Source organism: Gouania willdenowi, chromosome 17 (genome assembly GCF_900634775.1).
Source record: "Gouania willdenowi chromosome 17, fGouWil2.1, whole genome shotgun sequence".
NCBI classification, from domain to species: Eukaryota; Metazoa; Chordata; class Actinopteri; order Blenniiformes; family Gobiesocidae; genus Gouania; species Gouania willdenowi.
Genome location: NC_041060.1, coordinates 31,395,073 through 31,419,822, shown reverse-complemented (window position 1 = coordinate 31,419,822; position 24,750 = coordinate 31,395,073). Strand labels below are relative to the sequence as shown.

The window sequence follows — 24,750 nt, the reverse complement described above, 5'->3', positions numbered from 1 at the left end:
AATTAGCTGTGTCAGGTGAAGATGACCCTTCAATATTTTTCAAAATACCTCAAGAGACTGCTTTTGGAATTTGTCTATTTCCAATTTAAGCTTTTCTCTCTCCTTGGTCAGGTCATTGATGAGAGCCTGGAGCTCCAATGTTCTTTTGGTGCTACTCTGAAGCTGGACATGCAAGGCTGATATCTGTGAGGCACTTTCTCCATCCGAAGCATCTTTGTGAAGCTTCAGATCATCTCTTTCCTGTCGAACCACCCTTAGTTCTTCCTCTAGCTTCAGTCTTTCCTTTGTTAGATTCTGCGTCAGACTTTGCAGCTTCGCAATTTCTGAGGTGTATTCATTTAGCTGGCGGCTTTTCTCTTCAATGGTCTTATACAGGCTTTCATTGCGTTGGTTGAGTTCGTGAATTTGAACCTCCTTTTGTTGAAGTCTCTGCTTCAGTGCCTTCAGCTCAGCCAACGCAGCAACTAGTTCCTCCTTGGTTGCTTTATGGTCTCTCAAGCTCTTATCTAAAGCATCCTGCAGTGCCCGGAGGTCCTGTTCAAACTTTCTCCCAGAACTGGAGGCCTCAATCTGAATAGACTTTAGTGTACTAATTGTGGTGATGTGTTCTTTGCATGTAAGATTGATTCTTTCCAACTCAGCCTCAAGTCGCTTTCTACGAGTGAATTCCTCTTGTGCAGCTTTCTTTTCCTTTTCTAAGTCAGCCTCTGTTCTTTCCAGTAAGCCTTGCAGTTCCCGGATGCGGCTCTGAAGGCGGGTAGAGCTTTGCTCCGCCTTTGATTTCTCACTGTTCTGCTTTTCAATCTCTACACGGGTGATGTGGAGCTCCTGCTCAGAAACTTTAAGTTTGTTAATAGTCTCCAGGTAAGAAGCATTCTTTGCCCTTAGGTCTCCATCAGCTTGTTTCAGACGATTGATTTCCAATTCCAGAGCTCTCCTCTTTTTCCCCTCTTCTTCAAGGTTGAATGTTAGCATGCTGATCTGCCTAGACTTTTCTTGGCTGCTTTTGTTGATTTCTTTTAATTTTAGCTCATTTTCATCTCTCTGCTGCATGAGAGATCTTAACTGCACCTCAAGCTCAGTGCGCACCTTTGTTTCTTTTACTACTGATGCCCTCTGCTGGTTGGCGTCCTCCTCTAACCTACTTCTCTGCTCCTCTGAAATGGTGATGGACTGCCTCAGCCTCCTCAGCTCCTCATCAAGATCCCTTTTTTCAGCACTGAGGCGGTCAAGTTGAAGCTTAAGCTCATTGACATTATCTTCTTTCTGCTGCGAGGCTTTCAGAATGGTTGTCTTGGTAACATGGATCGCTGTCTCATGTGTCTGCTTAAGTTGATTAATCTCCTGGGTGCACTGTGCTCTTACCTTTGATATATCTGATTCAGCAGTTCTTCGACGTGCTTCCTCCTCATTAAGCTGCATCTTCAGCCTCTCTATTTCACGCTCTTTGTCCTTCACTGAATTCTCTAAGTCCATCTTTCCCCAGTTGAGCTCCTCCAGCTCTTTCTGTCTACGGCGAACAGTTGCTTCATACTCCTCCTGCTGGCTGGTGTAGCGCTCCTCTGCCAGCCTCCTCTTTCTCTTTTCCTCTTCCAGCTGATATTTAACTCGGGTCAGTTGGTCAGTAAGATCTTGAAGCTGACTTTGTTTGCTTTCCAGGTTTTCCTTAGCAGCGTTAGCTTGCATAGCCGTGGTCCTTTTCACTTCCTCAACAGTAATGAGTTGGTCTTTGGAATGGCTGAGCTCCAGTCTGTAGCGGGCCATCTCGTCCTCCAAAGACTTGTTTTTAAGGCCGTTATCCCGGAGCTCCTCTTTGAGACGCCGGAGTTCTTCTTCCAGTAACTCAATCTTGGTGTTCCTCATCTGTACAGGACATGGGCAGAAAAAGAGAGAGGAACAGTCACCTACTATCAAATTCATGGACAACCATGTGTTCTTTTATTATAAATTCAGCCCTCTTAATCATGTTAATGAAATTACTGGAAATGATCAAAATCACCTACCTTTAGCTCTTCCATGTTCTTTAACAGCTCTCCAAGGAATTTGTAGTAGTCGCTAGAACGGGTAAGTAGCTCAATGTAATGGGTCTGCATGTCAACCGCCTGATGAAAAAGAAAGCCATGATTAGTGGAAGAATACTGATATGGGAATAATAACAAATGCTTTCTTTAGAAAACATTTTTAAATCTAAAATATATTGCACTATAGTATACACTGTGTGCATATATATTTAGTTGTATTTTGGAGGATTTGTTTTATTATTGAACACTTACAGTCAAACCAAAATATTACTTAAAGTAAATTTAAAGTTTTGTCTTTCTTATGATATCGACTTTTGCACCATTTTTGGGCAACAATAAGTGTGCAGAATTATTATGCATCTAAATGAAAATTTTTCCAAGCTCATTTGTTTATTTCCATCCGTTAAAGTTGAAATGGTTGAATGATCAACAAAAAAAATTACAGATAAAAGAAGAAACGTTTCTGATCGACATATAATGTATATAAAGAAATCGGTGACCAAAAATAGGGAGCCTTCTTCTTTTTTTATTTTTTTTTTAACTGTAAATCTGTTGTTTGAGAAGAGCTCACAAGTTTATGTCAAGAAAGGAAGGAGGGCATTTTATTATTCCTTCATCTTTTAAGCTTTTATTAACTAGCTAAGCACTAGTTTGTGTTCCACTGCTTGACATAAAATATCTTTTAAATAGTTGTTGAAGGTTTGGAAATTAATTTTGAGCCCATCTTCAACCTGTAAAGATCCAACTAGCTGTTCTTTATTAATACCAGCTCATACCAGTACCCCACCTCTACTTTACTGGTGTCTGAGTTAAAGTGGCACTGGACCTGTTACTTATCCAAACATCCGCTCCGCCAGGTGTCTCTTATCGCATCAGTCCATAAAACCTTTGAGACGTTTGTCTGTAGACATTTCTGGGCCCTGTCTTGATGTTTTAACTTACGTCTTGTTAAATGGTGGTTGAGTTTTGGCCTTTCTTACCATGGTAATGTTGCTAACCACTGAACACCATCTATTATGTGGTTTACCAGGTAGGTTGCAGGTCTGAAATAAAGCAGCACTGAAGGACAATGCTTCTCAGAAGCTGCACATTTGATTCTCATCAAAAAGTTGACAGTTTTTTTCTCCAAAACTTTTCTTGCGACCCTGTTAACTACTTGCAACAAAATGTTTGATGGTTCTGTGATCTTTCTTTAACATCTTAACAAAATCAAGTGTGCCACCCTCCAAAGAGAAAAAGCTGAAGGCCCTCAGGTTTGCGGTTTTGTATTAGAAGCAATTCGTTAATCAATACTTTTCCACCAATGGGAGCCCAGATTGAATGAAGATAAGTAGGCTACTGCAGTCCAGGCACAAATGAGAACCTACATTAGTGTGTCCATCTGGCCATCACACAAGATATCATTTATCTCAAGAAACAGCAGTGTTTACCGCAGCGTAAATAGTTTATTAAAATAGTTTATCAACATGACATCTCCAGATGTTCATTTATCTGAATATTGTATAGAATTTTCATTCAACTGAAAGGAACATTACGTTTTATTTTAGTATGTAAATTTTTGATTTCATATAAGAACCACAATGTATTGTTTCCCCTCCTTTCTTGTGGACCTATAAATTGTTTTTAAAAAGAAAAGGGTTCCTTAACCCCTCTCTTGACTGTTTTGGTTTGTTTGCAAAGATTTTGTATTTCTTTGTCTTATTTATTTGAATTTATGTTAAAAAAATAATAATAATGGTATTTTATTTTATTCAGGGTATTTTTTTTCTTGTTCTTTATTTATTTATTTTTAAATGAAAAGGATATTTTGTTTTGAATAAAAGAGTGCTTTGATTTGTGGCTTGACCAAATACGATAAACAGACCTAAGATCATCAGTCCAATCATAAGCTAACACACAGTAATAGAAATTCACAGCCACAAACAGATATTTCTCTCAGATCATCAATATATTATTTTCTAGCATATTCTCAACCTGACATGCAAATCCGCAGCCTAGAATAACCATTTATTGGATCAAAAATAAACAAGGACTAGTTAGAATGTGCTCCTACCTCCCGTCTCACTGCTGAAGCAGGGGACTGAAGCATCGTTCTCTTAATGGGAATGTTTAACAGAGTCTCCAGGCCTGAACTGTAGGAAGCCAGCTGGAGCTCATAGTCCTAAAAACACAAGGGTTATAGAATTCCATTATTGGCACAATCGTTTTTTTTAATAAAAATTAAAAAAAAATTCCAATAAAAACACAATTTACAGAAAAATAGAAAGACCAACCTTTATGGACCCAGCACAAGTGTCTGCATTTTTCTGCACATCCTCTACTTTTTCCTTCTTTCCTTTGATTTCCAAATGCAGTGCCTGTGCAACGTCAAAGAGTCAAAACTAATAACATCAGCATCTGCAATTTAAATCTGTTCGATACAAAATGTGATCAAGTTCATAACTATTAGAAAATAAAGTTTAAATAATATTGGGGGAAAAAAACATCATCTTGACACCAGTTATTTTAAACACAACAAAAGGCTGCAAGATGTTTGTGGGGTGAAAACAAAGGAAATAGGAAGAGGAACACTGCATAGGGAAAAAAAGTCTTGCCTTCTGCTGGTTGAGGTGGTCCATTAAAGTCTGAATGTCACACAGCTTTGCCGTTTGAAGGCTGTCCTGGCGCTTCCTGGCATTGTCTATCCACTCATTCAGGGAAGTGCTGCTCTTCTGATAATGCTGCAGCTGTTTTTCCTGCTTCTCCAAGTCCCACACCCTATTTAGAGAAAGAGGGAAGGAAGTGAGAATATTGCATAAAGAATGTGGACAAAATAGTGTTTAAAGGTTCCTCTGGAACAAGAGTAATCCCTGTTTGAACACATAGTAGTGTGTTGTTTTTTTTTTTTACCTGCTATCGATCTGTGTTTGAATGCGGCGCCAGCGATCAGAGAGCTGTCCCACCAACTCAGAGTACTTGGATAAATCTACGTCACACTTGTGGAAGGGGTCAGATATTTGTCCATTCCAGTGGACTGCTTTAGCCAGCTCTGACTCCATATTTGTCAGCAGGTCCCGTTTTTGGTCCATCTCACCTTTCATTTGCTTTAATTTGGATTCACAAACAAATGTCATTGTTATAAATACAGCCATTGCTTTTCCACTATTATAAATCTTTTACAACTATTCATCCACACAGACCAAAACCAAAAGTTAATATTTATATTACATATGCAACTATAATACTTTTTTAAAGAGGTATTTTTTGCTAGATTGGGGTGGGGTTCAATAGGTTTTACTTCTCCCCACTCCATTTCAAGCGTCAGTGTATAAGTGATTATTAATGTGTAGCCTATACTTTTGTTTTGTTCTTGGCACACTTTTCGCTTGAAATAAAAAATGAAAAAAACAAATGAATGTAAACAGGAATCTAAAGTTGTTATTTATTATTGTATTGTGTCTATGCTTGACTCGTTATGCTTCCCCTTTGTCATTGTCTCTGGCTTTAGCCGGGGATTCATATCAGTACCAGCTGTCTGGCATCTGTGCTGTTAGTGTGATGTTTGGCACAAACAGTTGTTGTTGGTAAATTTATCTTTTCTTTCTTTCTTACTTCTTGTTTTCAAAGTCACAAGATACTCGAGCCTCATAGCACTAGCACCATCATTAAGCACTATTTTCACAATGCAAAACATGGAATGGAGTGTGAGATGAACACCATTTAAAAGTCTGCAGTCAGTCTAAACCAATAATAACACAATAATTACTAGAAACTAGAATATTTGCATTTCATAAAAAAATGCCAGTGAGGATGCAGGTGCTGATACACGTTGTACTGCATTAGCATTAATTTGTATTATATTAGCTAGTATTAGCATTAGCAAGCAATAGCTAGCATTAACATTAGGTAGTACAAACATAACATTAGCACTAACCTAACCTTAGCATTAGCCTTGCAATAGCATTAACCTAGCATTAACAATAACCGAGCATTAGCCTAACATTAACATTAGCCTTGCAATAGCATTAACCTAGCATTAGAAGTAACCTAGCATTAACCTAGTGTTAGCATTAGTCTACTGATAGCATTAGCCTAACGTTAGCATTAGCCTAATATTAGCATTAACCTAGCATTAACCTAATGTTAGCATTAACCTAGCTTTAACATTAACCTAGCATTAGCATTAACCTAACGTTAGCATTAACCTAGTGTTAGCATAAACCTAACTTTAGCATTAGCCTAATGTTAACATTATCCTAATATTAGCATTAGCCTAGCATTAACACTAACCTCGCATTAGCTGAAAATTAACAATAAATTTGAAAAAGTTGAAAAAAGTTGAAATGGGTTGAAAAAGTTGAAGCTCGTAGCTGAACATGTTAAAGGTTGATGGTCAAAAAGAATGACGGGCTGGAAATTTCCAATAGAAATTAATGGGAAAGAAAAAAAATTAAAAAGTTTAAAATATACAAATTATAAAAGTACAAGCATAAATCTCGGGAACTTTCAGATATTTTTGATAGCTTATTTGTAAAAAATAAAATCGGACAAACGGTTTAGGAGGAGTTAGTGACGACAAAAGAAAAAGTGAGGACGCAGGAGGCATCCACACTAATTAATTAAAATCTATTGATGAAAGTTGGTGTCCAAAAGAACAAATAATGCCAGGTATTTTAATCAACTAATAGCTAGTTACTAATAATATTAGACAATGAAATAAAACAAACCAACCTTGAGTATGGTTCGATAGTTTTCCACCTCTCTAAGGTCCACAGAGCTGGTTTCTTTCTCTGTCAGACGGGCCTCGTGTACTTTGATGATGTCTTCAGCCTGGTTGAGGCTTTGAAGCAAGCTCTTAAGTGCAGCAAGTCTGTCAAAGACACAGTGGTGAGGTTAACTCCACACAGCATGGCCTGACCCCATCTTTGCTGTTCATACAAAGCTCATCAACCATGGCTGAAGAAACTACAAAAGCACCAAGTGATTTATTAAACCACAGTGAACTATTTTATTTAAATGGTGCCACGTTTATTCTGTCTAAGATTTGTCACATATAAAGAGTACAGTACGAGTACCGGGTGGGACATGCACACAATGCACTTCCCTACCACTACTACATTACCCATAAGCCACCACGCTTAAAGGAGCAGGCTCAGGCACAGCTCACATCCACCAATATTGTGATTTCCACGAGTGGAATTTTCTTATATTTGGTAATCCAGACATCACCAAAATGTAATCACCCGTTCCTTGTCCCAGTATCAACATTTACTGAAAAATTCATCCAAATCTGTTCATAACTTTTAAAGTTATCTTACTAACAGACAGACAGACAGACAGACAGACAGACAGACAGACAGACGCAGGGTAAAACACAAGTACAATGACTCAACTAAAAGTATTAGGCAGTACTTCAGCTGACTCAGCATAACCTGCACAGATTTATTTAGAACAGGCAATGTTGACATCAAACATGTTCTAATGTACCAGTAATCATCACTGTATCGTATGACTGATGACATCAACAGTGATGATATCAGAATTTTCCAGAAGTTCCACAGTGTGGATGGGAAAATGATATATATATATATTGCTAACTGACAGATAAACGCAGACAGATAAACGCAGGGTAAAACATAACTTTGCCGCTTCGCACCTGGCAGAGGTAATAAAAAGTATATTTGGACTGTCCTGAAATGATGTACCTCTGAGTGTAGGTTGAGTAAAGACCCTGCAGGCCTCCCAGTTTTTGGTTGATTATTTCTAGCTCAGAGCGGAGGAACTTGGCTTGCTCTGAATCTTGGGGTATTCCCTCCAGTTGCTTTATGATCTTCTCTCTTAGGCGCAAGTACTCATCATGGATAGAATCCAGATCTTGGTGCACACCCTGGAACAATATCAGATCTAACTTAATAAAGCCGTCACCATGTTTTATTCATTAACTAGAGTGACTCTTGCACTTTCCTTTCTAGTTTACCAGAACATAAAACACTTGATACCTGCAGTTTCTGGATGTGCACTGAGCACTCGTGCACAGAGTTATCCCCCAGACGAATGTGGAGATGGTTGGTGAGCCCAGACTCAGCCAGTTCCAGCCTGCGGCGAAGCTCCTGCAGACTAGTAAGGAGTGTAAGGCTGAGGGTGGAAGTGGGAGGCTGGGCGCTGCTGACTTTGGTCACAGTGGTCTTCGTGACCTTGGAGGTCTTGCTGGAAGTATCCTGTTTCGGAGGTTCAGATTTGACCGTTTCTTCCACTTTAGTGGTGGCTGAAAAGGTTGGGAACAAATAGAAGTTTTCATGTGACTTTTTTAGGACTCAGTTATGGAGATTTAGGAGGAAAAATGCAAAAAGTGTTTTTACAATTAAAGATTCATGACTTTTTCTTTACAGGCTACTGTCAGAGCCGTATAGAGAGAGAGTTGCAACAACAAAGTCCAAAATGCTTGACCGTCATGTGATTCATGTTAGACTAAATTTGGTCCCACAAGTTAGTGGTGGCCCATTCCAATCCATTGATTCCTTGCGACATAACTGGGATTTTTGATAATTTGTCATCAATAACTGCATTGATTGACAATATTTATACAGTACGCCGTCATATGTATATATGTTTATGTCATTCCATAGATGGTTCTTTTTCCCTAACGTAAATTCGTATTAATGATTAGTGTAAACAGCTAACTTACCTGCTTTTAGTTAAGGCCAATATTAATTTGGTTAAAAAATGTAATATGTATTATATGCAGTATGTATTGCTTTGAATTTTCTTTTTAATTGTGAGTCATTTTGTCTGTTTATGTGGTATTTCCTTATTTCTATGTGTTTTTGGAGTTATTTTAAGTGTTTTTGTTGTTATTTTGTGAGTTTTTGAAGTCATTTTCTGTGTATTTAAGGGAGCTTAATAATTGATGTCATCATTTAGGTTGTTCCATATTCCGACACCCTGAACTGAAATGCACCTTTCTTTTGTAACTGTTCTCAATTTTGTGTTTTTTTTTTAAATATCTGTATTCCTCACTATAGAAGCTAGCGCACCTGCTTTTATGATGTAGTTAAGGCCAACATTCATTTGGTTAAAAAATGTGTTAATAAGTATTGTATACAGTATGTACTGATTTGAATTTTCTTTAATTTTCTTTAAAAAAAAAAAGAAGTCATTAAAAAACACCACACGTTAAAGTTTAGATACACGGATAATAATAATAATAATAATAATAATAATAATAATAATAATAATAATAATATCAAATATGATTATTTAAACATCTTAAAGTTCAAAAGTGCATCACAAACTGTCTCATCCGCTATAGCTTCAATGCGCTACACTCCAGAAGTGAGCAGTAAACTGATTCTGGGACAAAATGTGAGGCTAGTGCTCAGGGCACTACACTAACGTTTCCAGTGGTGGCACTGGTGCGACTAACTTTCTCAGTTGGTCGCACCAGCACAGAATTTGGTCGCACCTTTTTTTCCTTTTTTTTGAACGGGGGTGGGGAGAGTGTACATAGTCATGCATGCTAATGAACAGTTGACTTAACTGGCGTAACACAGTTTTGTATGAAGTAAAGATTGACAATGACTCAAGATATATTTGCTAAATGTTTTCAGGTTTTAGTGTCAATATTAAGTTTTTTCTGCAACAAGCAGTGGCTGAAATAACAGGTCATTTATTTTATATAATTTTAAAAGAAGACGTAACAATTTTTTTTAAATAACAGCAAAGCATAACAACAGGTTATATGTATTCTGTTTTTTTATTTTGCAGAAATGCTGTACTTGAATTAACTTAACAGTAGCATAACCAACTTAGCATCTGCATTGCTTTACTGCATGGAATTAAATTCAGAGGGTCCAGTTCTTATAGTGGGGTCTCCTAACCCTCTTCCCCTGGTCAGGGGTCTGCAACCTTTACTCTACAAGGAAACATTTAACCTCACCTGGATAACGTCACCCTATACGAACTCGCACGAATGTGACCAGATAAAATTTTCACTCACTCACACACCCACTGAAAAAATACTCGCATATGCGACCATTTTGGTCGCAGTCTCGAGCCCTGTTGCTGTAAAAAAAACAAACCATTGGAGTGAGCGGAGATGTCGCAACTCTCTCTCTCTCTCTCTATATATATATATATATATATATATATATATATATATATATATATATACGGCTCTGGCTACTGTATCTTTAAAAATCTGTTGCACCCCTTAAAATAAGACATCCAGACATATACCGCACTTATATCCACACTTACCGTAAGTCGGTAGCTGCACTATCAGTGTATCATAGTGAGTTTGGGCTTGATCAATATGACCCTGAATGACTTTTTTCTCTTCATCGCCAAACATTTCAGAGCCCTGACTGTGGCGCAGGAACTCCTGGTAGTGGGTCTCCAGCCTTTTGAGGATACTGCGGTACTCATCAGGACGCATCTTTGACAGCTGTAACACAGTAGAGAGAGTTTAGATTCAATAAATGACTCAGCAGATAGTTCAGATGAAAAAACTAATAACTCATGCGTTATTTTCTGTGGTTTTATTGCATCTTACCATGCTCATAGTTAAAGTATTGATGTAATTGATGTCTTTGACACAATACTGCCATGAGATCAGACTCTTGATGTTGATGAAGAGCTGATTCCAAATACCCATGATGGCTTCGTAATACTGCTCATTCCTAGAAGGCAATACAAGCCTCGGATTAATTTCCACAACATACAACATTTCTGGGAAAAAGTCCACTAAAGGCTTAGTAGATTACGTCAAATATTTGAAGACAAATTCTACCCCACAGCACGAGCACACTGAACATTTACTAATATTTACTGATATTGATCCACTTGAGTGTTTCTTACTTGTTGGCGAGGCCGATGCTGAGTGGGTTTGGTGGTGGGATGAGCAGACACACAGAGGGAATGGACATGTCCAGACCTCCAGGTCCTGTCACAAGCCACTTGCTGCGTTGCGAGTTGTCCTTCAGGATGCCATCGTCCCCTTTCAGAATACCTTTCTGCAACACACAACAAAAGATACATTTAAAGGACAAACTCAGATATAGTTCTACATTTCCCCTAACACTGTGAATGATTTTACAGTTTCTGTAACCGTGTTTTGCGTGAGCATGCTAAGTATAGATTTATGAAAAAGTCACTTTATAATGGTTTTGCTACAGTGATATACATTCAGCTCCAAACGGGCAAGTTGGATTTTTCTCACGTTATGACATCATAACGGGGAAACTCCTCCTGACAATCCTGGCTCCTCCTACCCTACATAAGAATGTGAGAATGTGAGCTCCCCCCTCCCTAACAACTTCACAGGTAAAACAAACATAATGAAGGCAGGTTGATATTACAATTAATATCACAGTTAATATTTTTACAGTCAGTATATAGATAATCCAGTATATAGATTAACCAAAGAGCTCTCACAATCATTTTCACTTTTAGTAGCCGTTACACCACCTCATATCGCCTTTATGGGAAGATCTGATGTGTTTGTGACTTAATGCGAATCAGCGGTTGGACAAAACAATGGACTATTGTCTTAAATGAAGTATTTCTGTGGTCAGAAGCGGTGAGGATGACAAGAAAGCGACGTAGCAGCTCATGTGCGTGTTTGAAACAGATGACTCAGCTGATAGTTGAGCGTTTACTTCGCGGCGCAGAGCAAGCACTCACAATCAGTTCCACTTTTAGTAGCCGTTATACCACCTTGTATCACTTTATGGGACAATCTGACGTGTTTGTGACCCAATGTGAAGTAGTGGTTGAACAAAACAATGGACTATCGTCTTAAAGGGACTATTTTTGTGGTTAGCCGAGGTGAGGAGGAGAAGGAAGACTGTTAATGATCTACTGCTGTGATAAACACACGCTGAAGCAACGTGTGTGTTTATACATGAAGGCCCAAAAAACAGCCTGTTTTAGGAGCGCTCTGAAAGTGACTTTTCAGAGGCTAAAACTCAAGAAAACAGGCGAGTTTGGGAAAATAAACCTCAAACACTATGTTGTTGGGGTTCTTAGAACAATTGGAGATGTATGAAAAATAGCATAATACTGGATCTTTAAGGGCAGCCTGATCCTAAGGTGATATTTAAGGGGGAGCATGTATCCCACCTGATCTTGTTTGAAGTCACATAGAGCCTCGACGATGACAGGGCTGCTGCTCTTCTCCTCAGGGTTGCGAGGTTTCAGCCTGACGACAGACTTGGACTTGTTGACCAGACTTTGGACGTTCCTCTTATTCTCCATGATTCGTGATTTTTCTTTCTGAGAACAAAGAACCAGAAGAGCTTTAAACAGGACATAAATATTCAAACAAAGGTCTGACTGTTGCCTCCTTCAGAGTTCAAAACTCCCCAGAAGAGACAAACAAGCCATGTGTTCGACCTCTTCGACAACCAGCATAACCAGTTCACAGCGTGCACCATTTGTTGACAATCATCTACATTTTCACACGTGTAAGCAGATGCTGAAAGATGAGAAACTTATAAGAATCTAATGAGTGATACCTCCAGGTTTTGAAGCAGCTCTAACAGGTTTTCCAACGAAGTGTTCTTATCACACTTGAACTTGCTTTGGATTGTTTCGTGCTCCTTCTGTAGCTTGGCGTAGGTCTCGTGGGCATCCTTGAAAAACTAAGAGAACACTTTTGACTTAGTGTTTGCCTTTAAAATAAAAAAGCACAATGTTTTTGACTGAGCACAGAGGACCTACTTGGCTGTAGGCACAATTTTCCTTCAAATGTACGTGGATGCATTTTGTGATTTGAAGAAGCCAGCTCCACTGTGTCTGCAGGGTTTCTGTATAAGCCTGTGGGAGCAGAAAATACCATCAGCCACCGGGAAACCTATACATACGACCTTTCAAATGAAAAGGAAATGGAATTTTAGCATTTTATGTTAAATAAAATGGGGGGTTACACCAAGAATGTACACAAAATGTGTTTATCACATGTTGATACTTTGCGGAAAACATAAAAATCCTGCAACGTGAAAAGGAGAAAGCGAATCAGAAAAGGGATGGATGGCAATGAAAAAAAATCGTTAAAGGCTATAAACCAATGTTTTTCAACCTTGGAGTCGTAAAACCCATGTGGGGTCTTTTATTCTTTTTCAAATCAACACATTACACACACAATATCAAACAACTGTATTTTATGCTTCAACGTCAACAAATCTAGTTTAAATAAAATGCAGTATAAAAATATCTGAGGTGGCGCATCTTTGTGCACTAATCCTGGCTACTCTGTATTTGTGACATCATAACAAACATGATCAAAAAAACTAGTTCTAGAAAAAAAACATGTCTCTGGGGTCTCCAGAAATTCATGATATCAAAATGGGGTCGTGACCAGAAAAGGGTTGGGAACCTCTGCTATAAACAATGATGCCCTTACATAGACTGCCACATTGGATAAACTCATCACAGATAAACATGACTTATCTTAATCAAGCACAAGTTTGATGACTCAGCTCTTCTCTGTCTGGCAAAAGAGCAGGTGATTTGAATTCTAAACTTAAAGCAGTAACATTTAATTGAAAACTATCATTATACAGGTTGTTAGGGCCACTTATAGTAAGCCTGTGTTAACATACTGTATTTCCAAGTATTACTACTAATAATTATATAAATTTGGGTGTTCGAATCCCACTCTATCCAAGTCTTTGCCGTTGTGTTGTTGTGTCCTTGGGCAAGGCACTTTACACACATTGCCTAGTATGAATGTGGTGTGTGAGTTATTGTTGGTGGTGGTCGGAGGGACCGGCGGCGCACTATGGCAGCCTCACTTCTGTCAGTCTGCCCGATGGCAGCTGTGGCTACAATAGTAGCTTACCACCACTGTGTGTGGAGTGAAAGAATAATGCACATCAATAGCTTGGTTTACATTACAGATTTTCGCAAAATAAAAAGCGATATTTCTAAATGTTGACAAAGTGTAATTTCCCGTGAAATGTCATCCCGCGAGACTTCGCTGCAGGAAGACGTACGCTCCAAACCTCCTTATAACACACTTAACGTATAATGCTAAGTAATGTCCCGGTCTCCTTTTCTGTCTATACGTACTGCGTCTTATTTTCTCGGAGAGAAGTGGTCATGTGACCAGGTACGTCACGTTCTGTGACGTGTATTTGCGGAAAAAGTGTTTCCATAGCGCTTTTGCGACAAATTTCAACATCGAAACGTCTGAAATTCCTCCTCATGAAAGCGTCAAAACTTTTTAGCGATATTTGAGTGATTTTTAGAAATCCAGGTGTTTCCATCACCAGTTTTTATTGCTCTATTTAGAGTTTGCACATTCCCAAGGGTATTGGAAACGCAGCTAGTGTAAAGCGCTTTGAGTGTCGATGAAAATCGCTATATAAAATTCAATGTATTATTATTACTATGATTAATACTTCATTATTGCTTATTAGCCATGAGAAATAAAAAGACCCTTTTCAGAGCTTTACATTGACCATTTGTATGATCTTAAACGTTATGGTAATATGATTGATTTGCCTCTGTAAGGTTTTGATGACTCATGAAAGATATTGTAGGTTTAGAAAACAAAGCCATGGGGGCCTAGAAAGCAGTACAATCTTGCATGTACAGTATACTAAGGCTGAATAGTGAGCGAATACTTCACCATAATCTTATCTTTAGCAGGATGATTGTTGCTCAACAGACTGTCTGCCTTGACCTTCAGCTTGCTGAGCTCCTTCTCCTTCTCCTCCAGGTCCCTCATCAGCCTCTGTTCAACCAAACACAAAGTGAGCATTCAAATAGCTCGTGGAAACACCTAAAGTGGGACAAAGCTTTTCAGAGTGGGACTCCTACAGAATAGGCTTCCTGCTTCTTGGGGATGTAGTGGTCGATGTTCTTGTCTCCCCAGTCAAACACAAGCTCCTCCTCCTCCTTCTCATTCACCCACATGATGGCCCGGGAGATCTCCTCAATGATGTTCTGCAGGTCACGCAGCTGACTCACACGCTGGTGAGACATTTTCTGCAACAAACCAAAGTTGTTGTTTTTGGGAAGGTTAAATGGAGCAAATGATGCAAAATAATCTAGATTTTGACGTCAGAGCAGCTTTACCTGGAGGCTGTCCCATTCTTGCTCAAGAATGGAAAGGTTGTACTTATCACCTCTCCCATTCTAAAGAAGCACATGGTTTCCCATTAGTTTTGACATGAAGCTGAAAACATCACAAGTGAAAGAGAAACAAAGAAGGAAAGTGCTTTCAAAAGAAGAAAATGACGTACGAGTTCGTCCCTGGCGCGGTCCACCTCTGAACTCCTCTGGATGGAGCTGTGATGTTTGTTGTGGCTCATGATTTGCTTTTCAATGGTTTCAGGGTCGTCTCCCCACGGGGCCGTCTCGATCATGCGCTGGAATATGCAGAGCAATGGGTTGAATAAATGACCACTAAGAATAGTCCCAGGGAACCAACTCACTACAACTAACCAAGTACAGTTTGGCACATTTTATTTGTGTTTAACAGTTATTTTAAGATTACTGCTCGTCCACAAATGTGATGTTTTTGATTATACAATTTTTCATTTCATTTTACTTCATTCTATGCTGTCAAAAGATGGATGACAACCATCTGCAGAGTCCGATCAACCAAATGATTTCACATATTTTAAGATATTTCACTTCAGTGCTGTGACATCACTTATCCATCCATAATAACGTACAGAGTTCCTGTTTTCTGGGTCGCAGGGTGAGTAGAAGTCATTTTTAGTAAACTTCCATTTAGAAAACACATCGAACAAAAATAAAGTCCTGGTTTTTAAATTATAAATATTTAGCAAACTTTAGTTTTATAGTATGTAATAATACACCATGCAGGGTTGGAGCCAGTTACATTTTTTAATTATCCATGTTCAATTCCAATACAATTATGATTACGGTAACCAGCATTTTTTTTCAATTACAAATAAATTAGAATGATCATTTTTCCCCTGAATGTCAATTACAATTATGTTCTCAATAACGAAAGATCATATACAATTTTACTAACTTTTATTTATATAGTGTTGTGATGATTGTATGTGTGTACTGTCGTTTTATCATCTTTACATTTTTTATGCATTAATTATGATATCTTATGTAAAAGCCCAACTAGAGACAAGAGTTGGAATACTATAAAGTCTTTATACGTAACATTAGTTACATTTACAGTATTGTTACTCTGTATAATTGTATCGTCCCTATTTAAAATAAATTATATTATATCCTAACTTTAACCCCAAACTCATCTAACCCGAACCACCTGTTTGAGTGTGAAGACACTGACACATAGTGAGAATGAAACACATTTTATTATTTAACTACTATGTGTACGCCATAAAACTGTTTTGCATTTAATCAAATTATAACAGAATTTTTATTGTAATTACAATTACAAAGTCGATTATCTTAACTCAAATTTCAATTTAAATATGATTACAAAAGCAACAGATTCTTTCAGTTACAATTACAATTATAATGACGTTATAACTGTGATTAATTATCAATTACGCAACTACAATTATAATTGGGCTCAACCATGACTGCAGATGAATTAGAGTTGCACAATTAATCGAAATCACAATTTTGGTTACCGCAATTAAACACATTTGATCGTCTGCAATATTTATATTTAAAATATGGGCTCTGTAGTAATGTGTTTATTTCATCAGCCTTTGGTTCATTTCAAATTCTTGGTTAAATTGTTTTTATTTTTGTACAATACTTAAAGCTTCATTTTGCAACGTAAACCATACACATATTGTTTGTTTAAACGTAGTGTAATAAAAACAGATTTTTTTCCCTAACATAGTAATAATAATTGTGATTATAATCGTGATAACAATATTGATCAAAATAATTGTATCATTTTTGCCACAATCGTGTAGCCCTAATAAAATGAATGAACATTATTGGATAATTGTGACCATCACCAGCCCCCCCTAAGGAAGGGTAACAAACACTTTATTAAAGGGTGAATATAAAAAGAGAGGGCAGTGTTACACCGAGGTGAAGGGGGAAGGGAACAGGGAAGAGGGAGTCAGGGTAGAAAAAATGACCGTTTTAAAGTGAGTGAAATGTGATGTTATAGTTGTGCATATTGTGTGCAAGCGCAACTTAAAAAAACAATCTGTGTGTAATTTTCCACCTTGTCCTCTAGATGTCACTCTATCACCATGAGGTTTAATGTGGCGTAAGATGCTATTCCAGCTATTCCATCTCTTGTTCAAAGCCCTGAGTGTGAGATAAGAGCTGTGCCTGCAGACTAACTCAGCTACCCCCTAGCTCTCTATTCCCTCTGAGGGCTTTTGTTCACCCACCCACCCACCCCCTCCCTTTCCCCCCTGAATACCTAACTAAAGCTGCACACAAACACGTCAAACTGTCAGTTATAAAACTCATACATGACAGCAAAAGTCAGAGTGGATCTTTACAGTGAAACACTGATACAGGATATAAAAGCATGACCAACAGCACAAAGAAACTGTCTAACAAACACAGGTGATTCAGGAAAGGATGGTATGAGGTGGAGAAAGAGCCGTTTAAACATGACGGGCTGAGACTGAAAGTGATAAAAGTATGGCAGGGTGTGGATGGGAGGGCTGGGGAGAAAGGGCAGGGCGTTTTCCCATGAGCGTGTCAGAGGTCGACTCAACTTCCCGGTTGCATATTAACTGACTCAGGGGAGTGTCACATATCACACTGCATTCGTTTTTCTTCGCATTTTTTTGCTTCACTGCTCCTTTAACAGCGTCACCACAACACGCCTCGTTACACACTCTACTTCCCTCCACTTTCAGCTCACTGGCCACAGTTACATGATGTTTTTCAATTCAGAATTAGTTATTACGAATTAAATTATTAAAAATTGAAGTGTTCTGCTTCGTGTTTACATGGAAATAAAAATTCCGAATGGAGGTTTACATGGAAAACCTGTTTATTCGGCTTTATTCAATTCCTCTTTAGGTCTGGGGGTTGGGAAGGGTTCTGATTGGACAGAGGGCGAACGTGAAGTATTCATGTCTATCAGTAAAAACACACAATAAAAACTAGGGTTGAACGATTAATTGCATTTGCGATATTATCTCAATATCAACAAACCTTTTCTTTGTGGCTACAACACAGAAGACCACACACGAGAACTATTTTCACTTTTATTTTGTAGTTTTGAAGCAGCAGCTGGACAATAACACACAGTTTCACTTTGGTCCACTGAGCAGGAGAAGGAGCTAGAAGTCGTACTTTGGTCAATCAGAGATGCTCTACCTCCACTATACAGGACGGTGAGTGAAAAATGAACTTTATAATGATCCACGCGTCATTAGTGAAGCTCTGGTGAAGCCTGTTCTGTTTGCTGAGGTCCGCGTGTGTGTGTGTAATAAGTCTGTGTGTGTGTGAATGTCCCCATATTATCCATATCTTTTAAGGCTCTTATTAAACAACAAGACATAGTCATCAACATCCCCCACCAGATTGGTTGTCATTATAACTCATAACCTTTTCCTAAATCTCCTAAATCTAAGAACTTAAATGTATACATAAAAAAATATTATCACATCAGAATCTATCTTAAACAGTTTCTAAGAAAAGCTGTCTCCTTTGAAGATACCTCAAACAGAGTAAAGAAAAACGAAACAAGGGCTAAAACTCCAGAAAAAATAATTGCGCGCTTCTCATTTTCGAACTCCATCAAGGTACTGATACCATGAAGCCACACACTGAATTTGGTTATCATATCTAAGAAAAGCTGTCCCCTTTAACTCAGACGGATGGAGAGACGGAGCTCAAACCTATATGACCCTTCCACATTTGTGGCGGGGGATAATACAAAACCTCGGCTGGAGTCCGGGCGGCCATCTTGGATAATCTCGTCACCATTGCGTCATTGCGGCAAGTCGAGCATGCACAGAACGACCGGAACTAACTTAAAGGGGAATTAAGTGTTTACAAGATAGAGCAATTATTTAATTTGGAATTAAAATCGGAAAAAAACAGCCACCCATTTCGGATTTTTAATTCAGAATTCTGGTGATGGTCACAATTACGCAATAAAATAAATTCATTTATTTAATTGCAATAACAAAACATGCATTGCTGTCTTAAAAAAAGTGCACTTCTTGTAATGTTGAGCTTTGACAGCATGTGCAGACAAAGAGAAAAAAAAAGTTTGATTTGGAATTAGATTTGCATTGAACTTTTATTCTGAATTAAAGAGGACTTAAAGCTCCCATGTAAACGTGGACATTATCTGTTTGAAAAAGCAGCTCAGACGTGTTCTTTGTTTCAGTCGCTCTGCTTCTCTCACTCACGGATCAGGTTTTGGGAACAGGTCCAGATGGTTTCAGTTACAGGGGGTCAGACTAAGGGATATGTTGAGAGCATCCCCTCCTCTACCTTCTCCTCCTCTCACTACACAATAAACAGTGCACCCACATGTGCAGGAATATGTTGCACCTTTTATTATTATTATTATTTCACTCTGAGAAACAACTATCAGGGTGGTTCCCACACTTTTTCACAATGATTTTTCAAAACCTTTGCAAAAATTGTTACTAAATTTCCACGACTCAGTTCTGAACCGCTAAGATCTATTCAAAGACCATTAGAGTGCAAAAATAAGTGGACCTTTCCAGTGTACTAGTGTAACAGAGGTAACTAACTACCTGGAGAGTGAATTCACACTTTCACTTAGAGATAATGCTGAACATATTTGGGGTTTAATATGTTTTAAACAATAAAATGAAATAGGCTGTATTTCTTTTCTAAAACTTACATTATTATTCCATTTTTTTTTTCAATTTCCATAACTTTTCCAGGAATTTCATGACCGTGGGGACCATGAACTATTTCAATGGCTTAATACAGAGTGCTGGGCACTTTTGGATTGAATTTTTTCCAAAACAGAAAATCATATTGCACTGTTTAACAGAATACCATTTGATTTAATCAGCAGATCAGTCCCATAATGCTTTGCTTTTGGTTTCTGGCTGCGTGTTACATGATCTCACATCATTCTATCCTGCTCCTCTATCTGACATCACGTACACGCATACAAAGCTCCAATAGTGGAGATCACTTCAGAACTTCCACCAACTGATCGGATCTGATTGGAATTTCAATCAGTGATGCTTCATTTGGAAAATCCAGCTGTTTTGGCACATCATAGAGTAAGAAATTAACAAAATCCTACATATTAATACATATGGTGGCCCGAAATCAATTACTTCTTGGTATATCTGATACTTTTATTACTGACAGATATAAAAGGGAGCTCTATACTGAAAGTATTCTTTTAAACTGGATCATGAACAAGGCCCCTTCCAAGGTACAAATACAAAGAGTCATAATTGATTATGTTCCACTGGACTACTCAACATGAAAACTACACTATAAAGATGATGTCTTCCGCAGAACATGGGAACCCTTTCTGGCATATATAGGACTAAATATTTCCACTATTCTTACAAGAGGCTTTGTGCAATAAACACAAACTGTTGTTCTTTATTTTTTTCTATTAACTAACTCTCTTTCTTTACTGATGCAGTTGTATAGTACATGATACTGTATATATAATGTATATAACCTGAGCCTGACAGCTGGTTGATTTTGAATGTCTATCATAATGTATCAGCCAAGTGTGTGTGTTTTGTTAAGCTGTTAAAAACCTAATAAATATACAGTATAATAAAAAAGAAAGAAAGAAAAAAAAGAGAGAAGCTTAATTTAATCAGATCAAAGTGGTTACATGACAAAACTTTATGTCTGTGTAAAGCAGAAATAAATGTGTGTTATGAGTTTGTCACACCACAGAAACATGTGTCATTGACCACTGAGCCAAATTAGAAAGATGAAAAAAATCACTAAGTATATAAACATAGGTCTCAAGATCATGGAAAAACAAGCACTTCTCTCAGCTAGGACTGTGTCAGTTAGAGACGCTGGACCCACGCGTGGGAAGGAAGGCGCCGCCTCCGTGTATTAACCCTAACCCTATGGGAGAGAGCAGTGTGAAGACCAAAGAAAAACTTGTGAAAAATCAAAAAATGCTCAAATCGAGCCAAACGAGGTGTCAGAGGAAAGGTATGCTCCGCCCGAGTCCGAATATGTGCATCCCTCCCGGGTAGATTCAAAACCCGCTAGAGGCGAAAAACTAAATCGCGGTGCACAAACGCGCTCATTTCATAGAAAATGTTGCACCAGCTGACGCGTTTAATTCACGAGTCTGAATGTGTGGTTTATTTTTGGCTAGGGGTCAAAATGCGCCCGCTGCAGGCCACGGAAGTTTGGTGTGCTTCAGCAGCAGGGTCGGGTTAATGCTAATGATGTCTCCGTTACGTAACGCGGCTATGATTTCTGACCCGCCCATTAAATCCTGAACACTGAAATTTGAAACACAGTTTGTGAAACCCAGCTCCACAATTACATTCTAAATGGTTGAATGGCTTTTTACATGTTTTAATGAATACATTTATGACCTATTTAATGTGTTTAGAAGAAAATGTCAGAATGTGCTTTAAATGGTCTTTAACATAATTACATATTTTCTTTTAAAATGCAGGCAGTAGAATTGTTTTCACAGTATCCCAAACTCACCTTCTGCTGGGCAATCCAGGACATGGCATCATTAAACACCCTCCCTCCATCCAGGGAGCCCACACTGCCTCTGCTTCTTCTCATGCTTACAGTACCCATAAGTTGCTGTTGGATACCAGCGTGCATGTGCTGAAACTGCTCCACACTATGGAGATGGACATAAAAGGAGAGATTTATTGGTTCATCTTCTAAAGGAGCGTAGATCAAACGCACCAGCTGGGAAAGAAGGGAAGGCGGGGTCGTAAACTGGCATTTTTCCAAATGTGTTTCCCTTTCAACTGTTTTTGTTCAGGTGCTTATTCATGAATACAAGCATGCATATTCACTTTAGGGTCACCTGCAGCTTGCACACTCATTGTTCTTACTTTCGGTAAACATCGTTCGGGATGCGCATTTGCTGCAGATCTCTCCCGCAGGCTTTCAGCTGCTCCATGCTTTCTGCGTTCATCATCAACAACCTCTCCACCTCCAGTTGTGGACCCCCCTAAAACAATTCAAAGAGATGACACTGATGAGGTGCTGCAACATGCAAACTGATAAAACACCAAACAACGTAAGGTGGATTTATTAGTTGCCTACACACATTTAATCTTACTATCAATATAAAAAAAAAAAAAAAATACCATTTTAAAAAGCAAAATGTCTATGAGAATCAATGCCTTTTTCTTTTCCCGGTCCCTAGAACTTTTACCAAGTGTGTGTAAAGTATGTGAGTTGAACTTACACTCTGTGAGATCATCTTAGCTCTCTGCAGGAACTCCTGACACTGGTTCATGAGGAGAACCGTTTTCTGTTGAATAGCATGCGCACTGCAAAAGAAAACAGTGACATCAACCAAAACAATAAGTAGGCATTAACAAAGATTATTAATTCATTTATTTCAGTTATTAGTTGAATGTGTAAGTTGTTCACATTTCTCAAACAGCAAATCAGCCTTACATTTTGATTTTAGAAACATTTGATCCAAGTAGAGCTGGGCAATATATCGAGATTAAATATATAGAGAATTTTCTGTTTTGGCAATATACAAAATTACAATATCACCTACAGTATAATGGTAGATATTTATTTTAAAGCTTATTTTGTATTAACATACTTGTTTCCTATTCCCCTAAACAAGCCACACTAGAAAACTCACTCACACGTGCTGTCCCTTACAGGAGACAAAGCTAAAAGTGGCACATATTGAACAGCTATTTGTTAATAAATGTGTCTGTGTGGGATTTTACATCAGCAAATTTAACCCAAAATTTGTTTGAATCGAAAATATTGAGATTTATATCATATATCATCATTTTGAGAAAAAAATATTGAGATACGAGTTTTGGTCCATATCGCCCAGCCCTAGCTCCTAGGTTGGTTGACTAGTTACCCAACTGTTATAAACACTGGTAAATGTTTGTAAAGGTCCGACAAAAAGGAATAGCAATATTGTATTTCTCAAAGAGAGAGAATTGTGAAGTTTAAAGTAGGGATGTCCTGATACAACATCTTCACTTCTGATACGATGCCGATATTGCAGCCTTGAGTAATGTCCGATATCGATCCGATACAATATCAGCACAAATCATAAATACTTTTATTACTTATTTTGTAGTGTGGAATATTAGAAAAGACTTGATCAAGTGATGTTACTCAAACAGAGAACAGTAGTCAGCAACAGCAGCGATGAGAATAACTGACCTATTTATTATTAACTAATTGGTTACATACATTTTAACCCTTTAAGACAATATCTACAGTATTCTACAATTGAATTAATAAAATATAATATATATATATCGGAGATTTTAGATTCAGGCCGATAAAGTCCGATACTCGTTTTCTGGCTGATATCGAACCGATATCCGATATCAATATCGGATCGGGACACCCTGGTTTAAAGTGGTGGAAGAAGTCTACATGTAAGAGAAAAGATGCAAACATGGAGAATTTAAATATTAATAATAAAATAAATACACAGTATAAATATGGATGTGGTGTGGTAACAATGGGAAGAAGTAGGGATGTCCCGATACAACTTATTCACTTCCGATATGATACAGATATAACATTAGAAAAGGCCTGATTAAGTGATGGTACTCGAACATAGAACAGCATCAGCAACAGTAGGTTACATTGTTGGAGTGTGAACCACGGTCACCTATGGATAGAAGTGTTGGAGCTTAACATTTTATCGGAGAGCTTATATCGGTGATTTTAGATGCAGGCCGATAAAATCCGATATTCGTTTTCTAGCTGATATCGGACTGATATCCGATATCAATATCGGATCGGGACACCTCTATTAAGAAGTGTGCATTGGTTTTAGGAGGGGGGGGGAGCTATTATGTCAAGGTCAACTGACTGTATCTGTGCATTATTCAATCATCTTATTGAATGTTTGTAATGTTTATTATCATAACGCACACATTTGTTTTTAGAGGAGATGTATGTGAAACTGTGATTCTTTCCTTTGCTCATTAGTTCAACATCAACTTTCTCTTTCTGTTTGCATGTATTTCTTCAGTTTCTGGGTCACCACTATTAAAAAAATGTAATCAGTCTCGATCATCTGTTGCAATGAACTTCACCAGGACACACAGAATAACATCCTGGCTTTAATTACAGCTGTTTAAACTGCTTTGTGACAACAAAGCAGATAGAAAGGAAAGGATACCAGTGCACATAGAGAACTTGGAAAGGCTATAAAGGCTTTTTTTAATCAGGAAAAGGAGGTGAAAGCAGCATCTGGAAACATTACTGTAGGCCTGAAAACACGGTCGGACTGAGCTATGGCGGTGCTGAGCTAGCAGAAATAGCACTCAAACCTGTTTGGAGACATTTTCCAGTTTAATAGTTGCTGTCAACTCATCTCTAAAAGTCATTCTCACCTGCTCTGGTTTCAGGATCAAACATTATCTTTATATAACAAACCATGATCTGAACTAAGAAAACTTCCACTTTAATATAACTATCAATATACAGGACGGTTTATACCTGACAGTCAGAGGTGGCAAAAGTACTAGTCCTCAATACGCAAGTAAAAGTATAAATACTTGAATGAAAAATGACTCTGGTAAAAGTAAAAGTATTGAAGTTGCTCACTTACTTGAGTAAAAGTAAAAAGCTACATGCTACTAAATGTACTTAAGTAAAAAAACAAACAAATGCCCCTTCA

At 38.1% G+C, this 24,750-nt stretch overlaps 1 protein-coding gene across 2 annotated transcripts in view; it reads right to left on the bottom strand.

Annotated features, from left to right (window-relative positions):
• The window catches only part of dspa (desmoplakin a), a 31,192-nt gene that overhangs the window by 4,144 nt on the left and 2,298 nt on the right, over positions 1 to 24,750 (bottom strand). Inside the window, exons 2-23 of one of the 2 annotated variants that reach the window (XM_028473383.1) lie at positions 22,315 to 22,399; positions 21,956 to 22,074; positions 21,591 to 21,735; positions 15,248 to 15,373; positions 15,081 to 15,140; positions 14,823 to 14,990; positions 14,632 to 14,736; positions 12,720 to 12,815; positions 12,515 to 12,640; positions 12,120 to 12,272; positions 10,857 to 11,011; positions 10,552 to 10,678; positions 10,257 to 10,443; positions 8,000 to 8,265; positions 7,706 to 7,887; positions 6,732 to 6,870; positions 4,911 to 5,104; positions 4,616 to 4,778; positions 4,295 to 4,378; positions 4,075 to 4,182; positions 2,004 to 2,102; positions 1,366 to 1,863 (exon numbers count right to left, since the gene is read on the bottom strand). In XM_028473383.1, the coding sequence (XP_028329184.1) occupies positions 1,366 to 1,863; positions 2,004 to 2,102; positions 4,075 to 4,182; positions 4,295 to 4,378; positions 4,616 to 4,778; positions 4,911 to 5,104; positions 6,732 to 6,870; positions 7,706 to 7,887; positions 8,000 to 8,265; positions 10,257 to 10,443; positions 10,552 to 10,678; positions 10,857 to 11,011; positions 12,120 to 12,272; positions 12,515 to 12,640; positions 12,720 to 12,815; positions 14,632 to 14,736; positions 14,823 to 14,990; positions 15,081 to 15,140; positions 15,248 to 15,373; positions 21,591 to 21,735; positions 21,956 to 22,074; positions 22,315 to 22,399 (3,385 nt within the window). Of the gene's footprint in view, positions 1 to 48; positions 1,864 to 2,003; positions 2,103 to 4,074; positions 4,183 to 4,294; positions 4,379 to 4,615; positions 4,779 to 4,910; positions 5,105 to 6,731; positions 6,871 to 7,705; positions 7,888 to 7,999; positions 8,266 to 10,256; positions 10,444 to 10,551; positions 10,679 to 10,856; positions 11,012 to 12,119; positions 12,273 to 12,514; positions 12,641 to 12,719; positions 12,816 to 14,631; positions 14,737 to 14,822; positions 14,991 to 15,080; positions 15,141 to 15,247; positions 15,374 to 21,590; positions 21,736 to 21,955; positions 22,075 to 22,314; positions 22,400 to 24,750 lie in introns of both variants that reach the window. The other variant, XM_028473382.1, reaches the window with a different exon arrangement.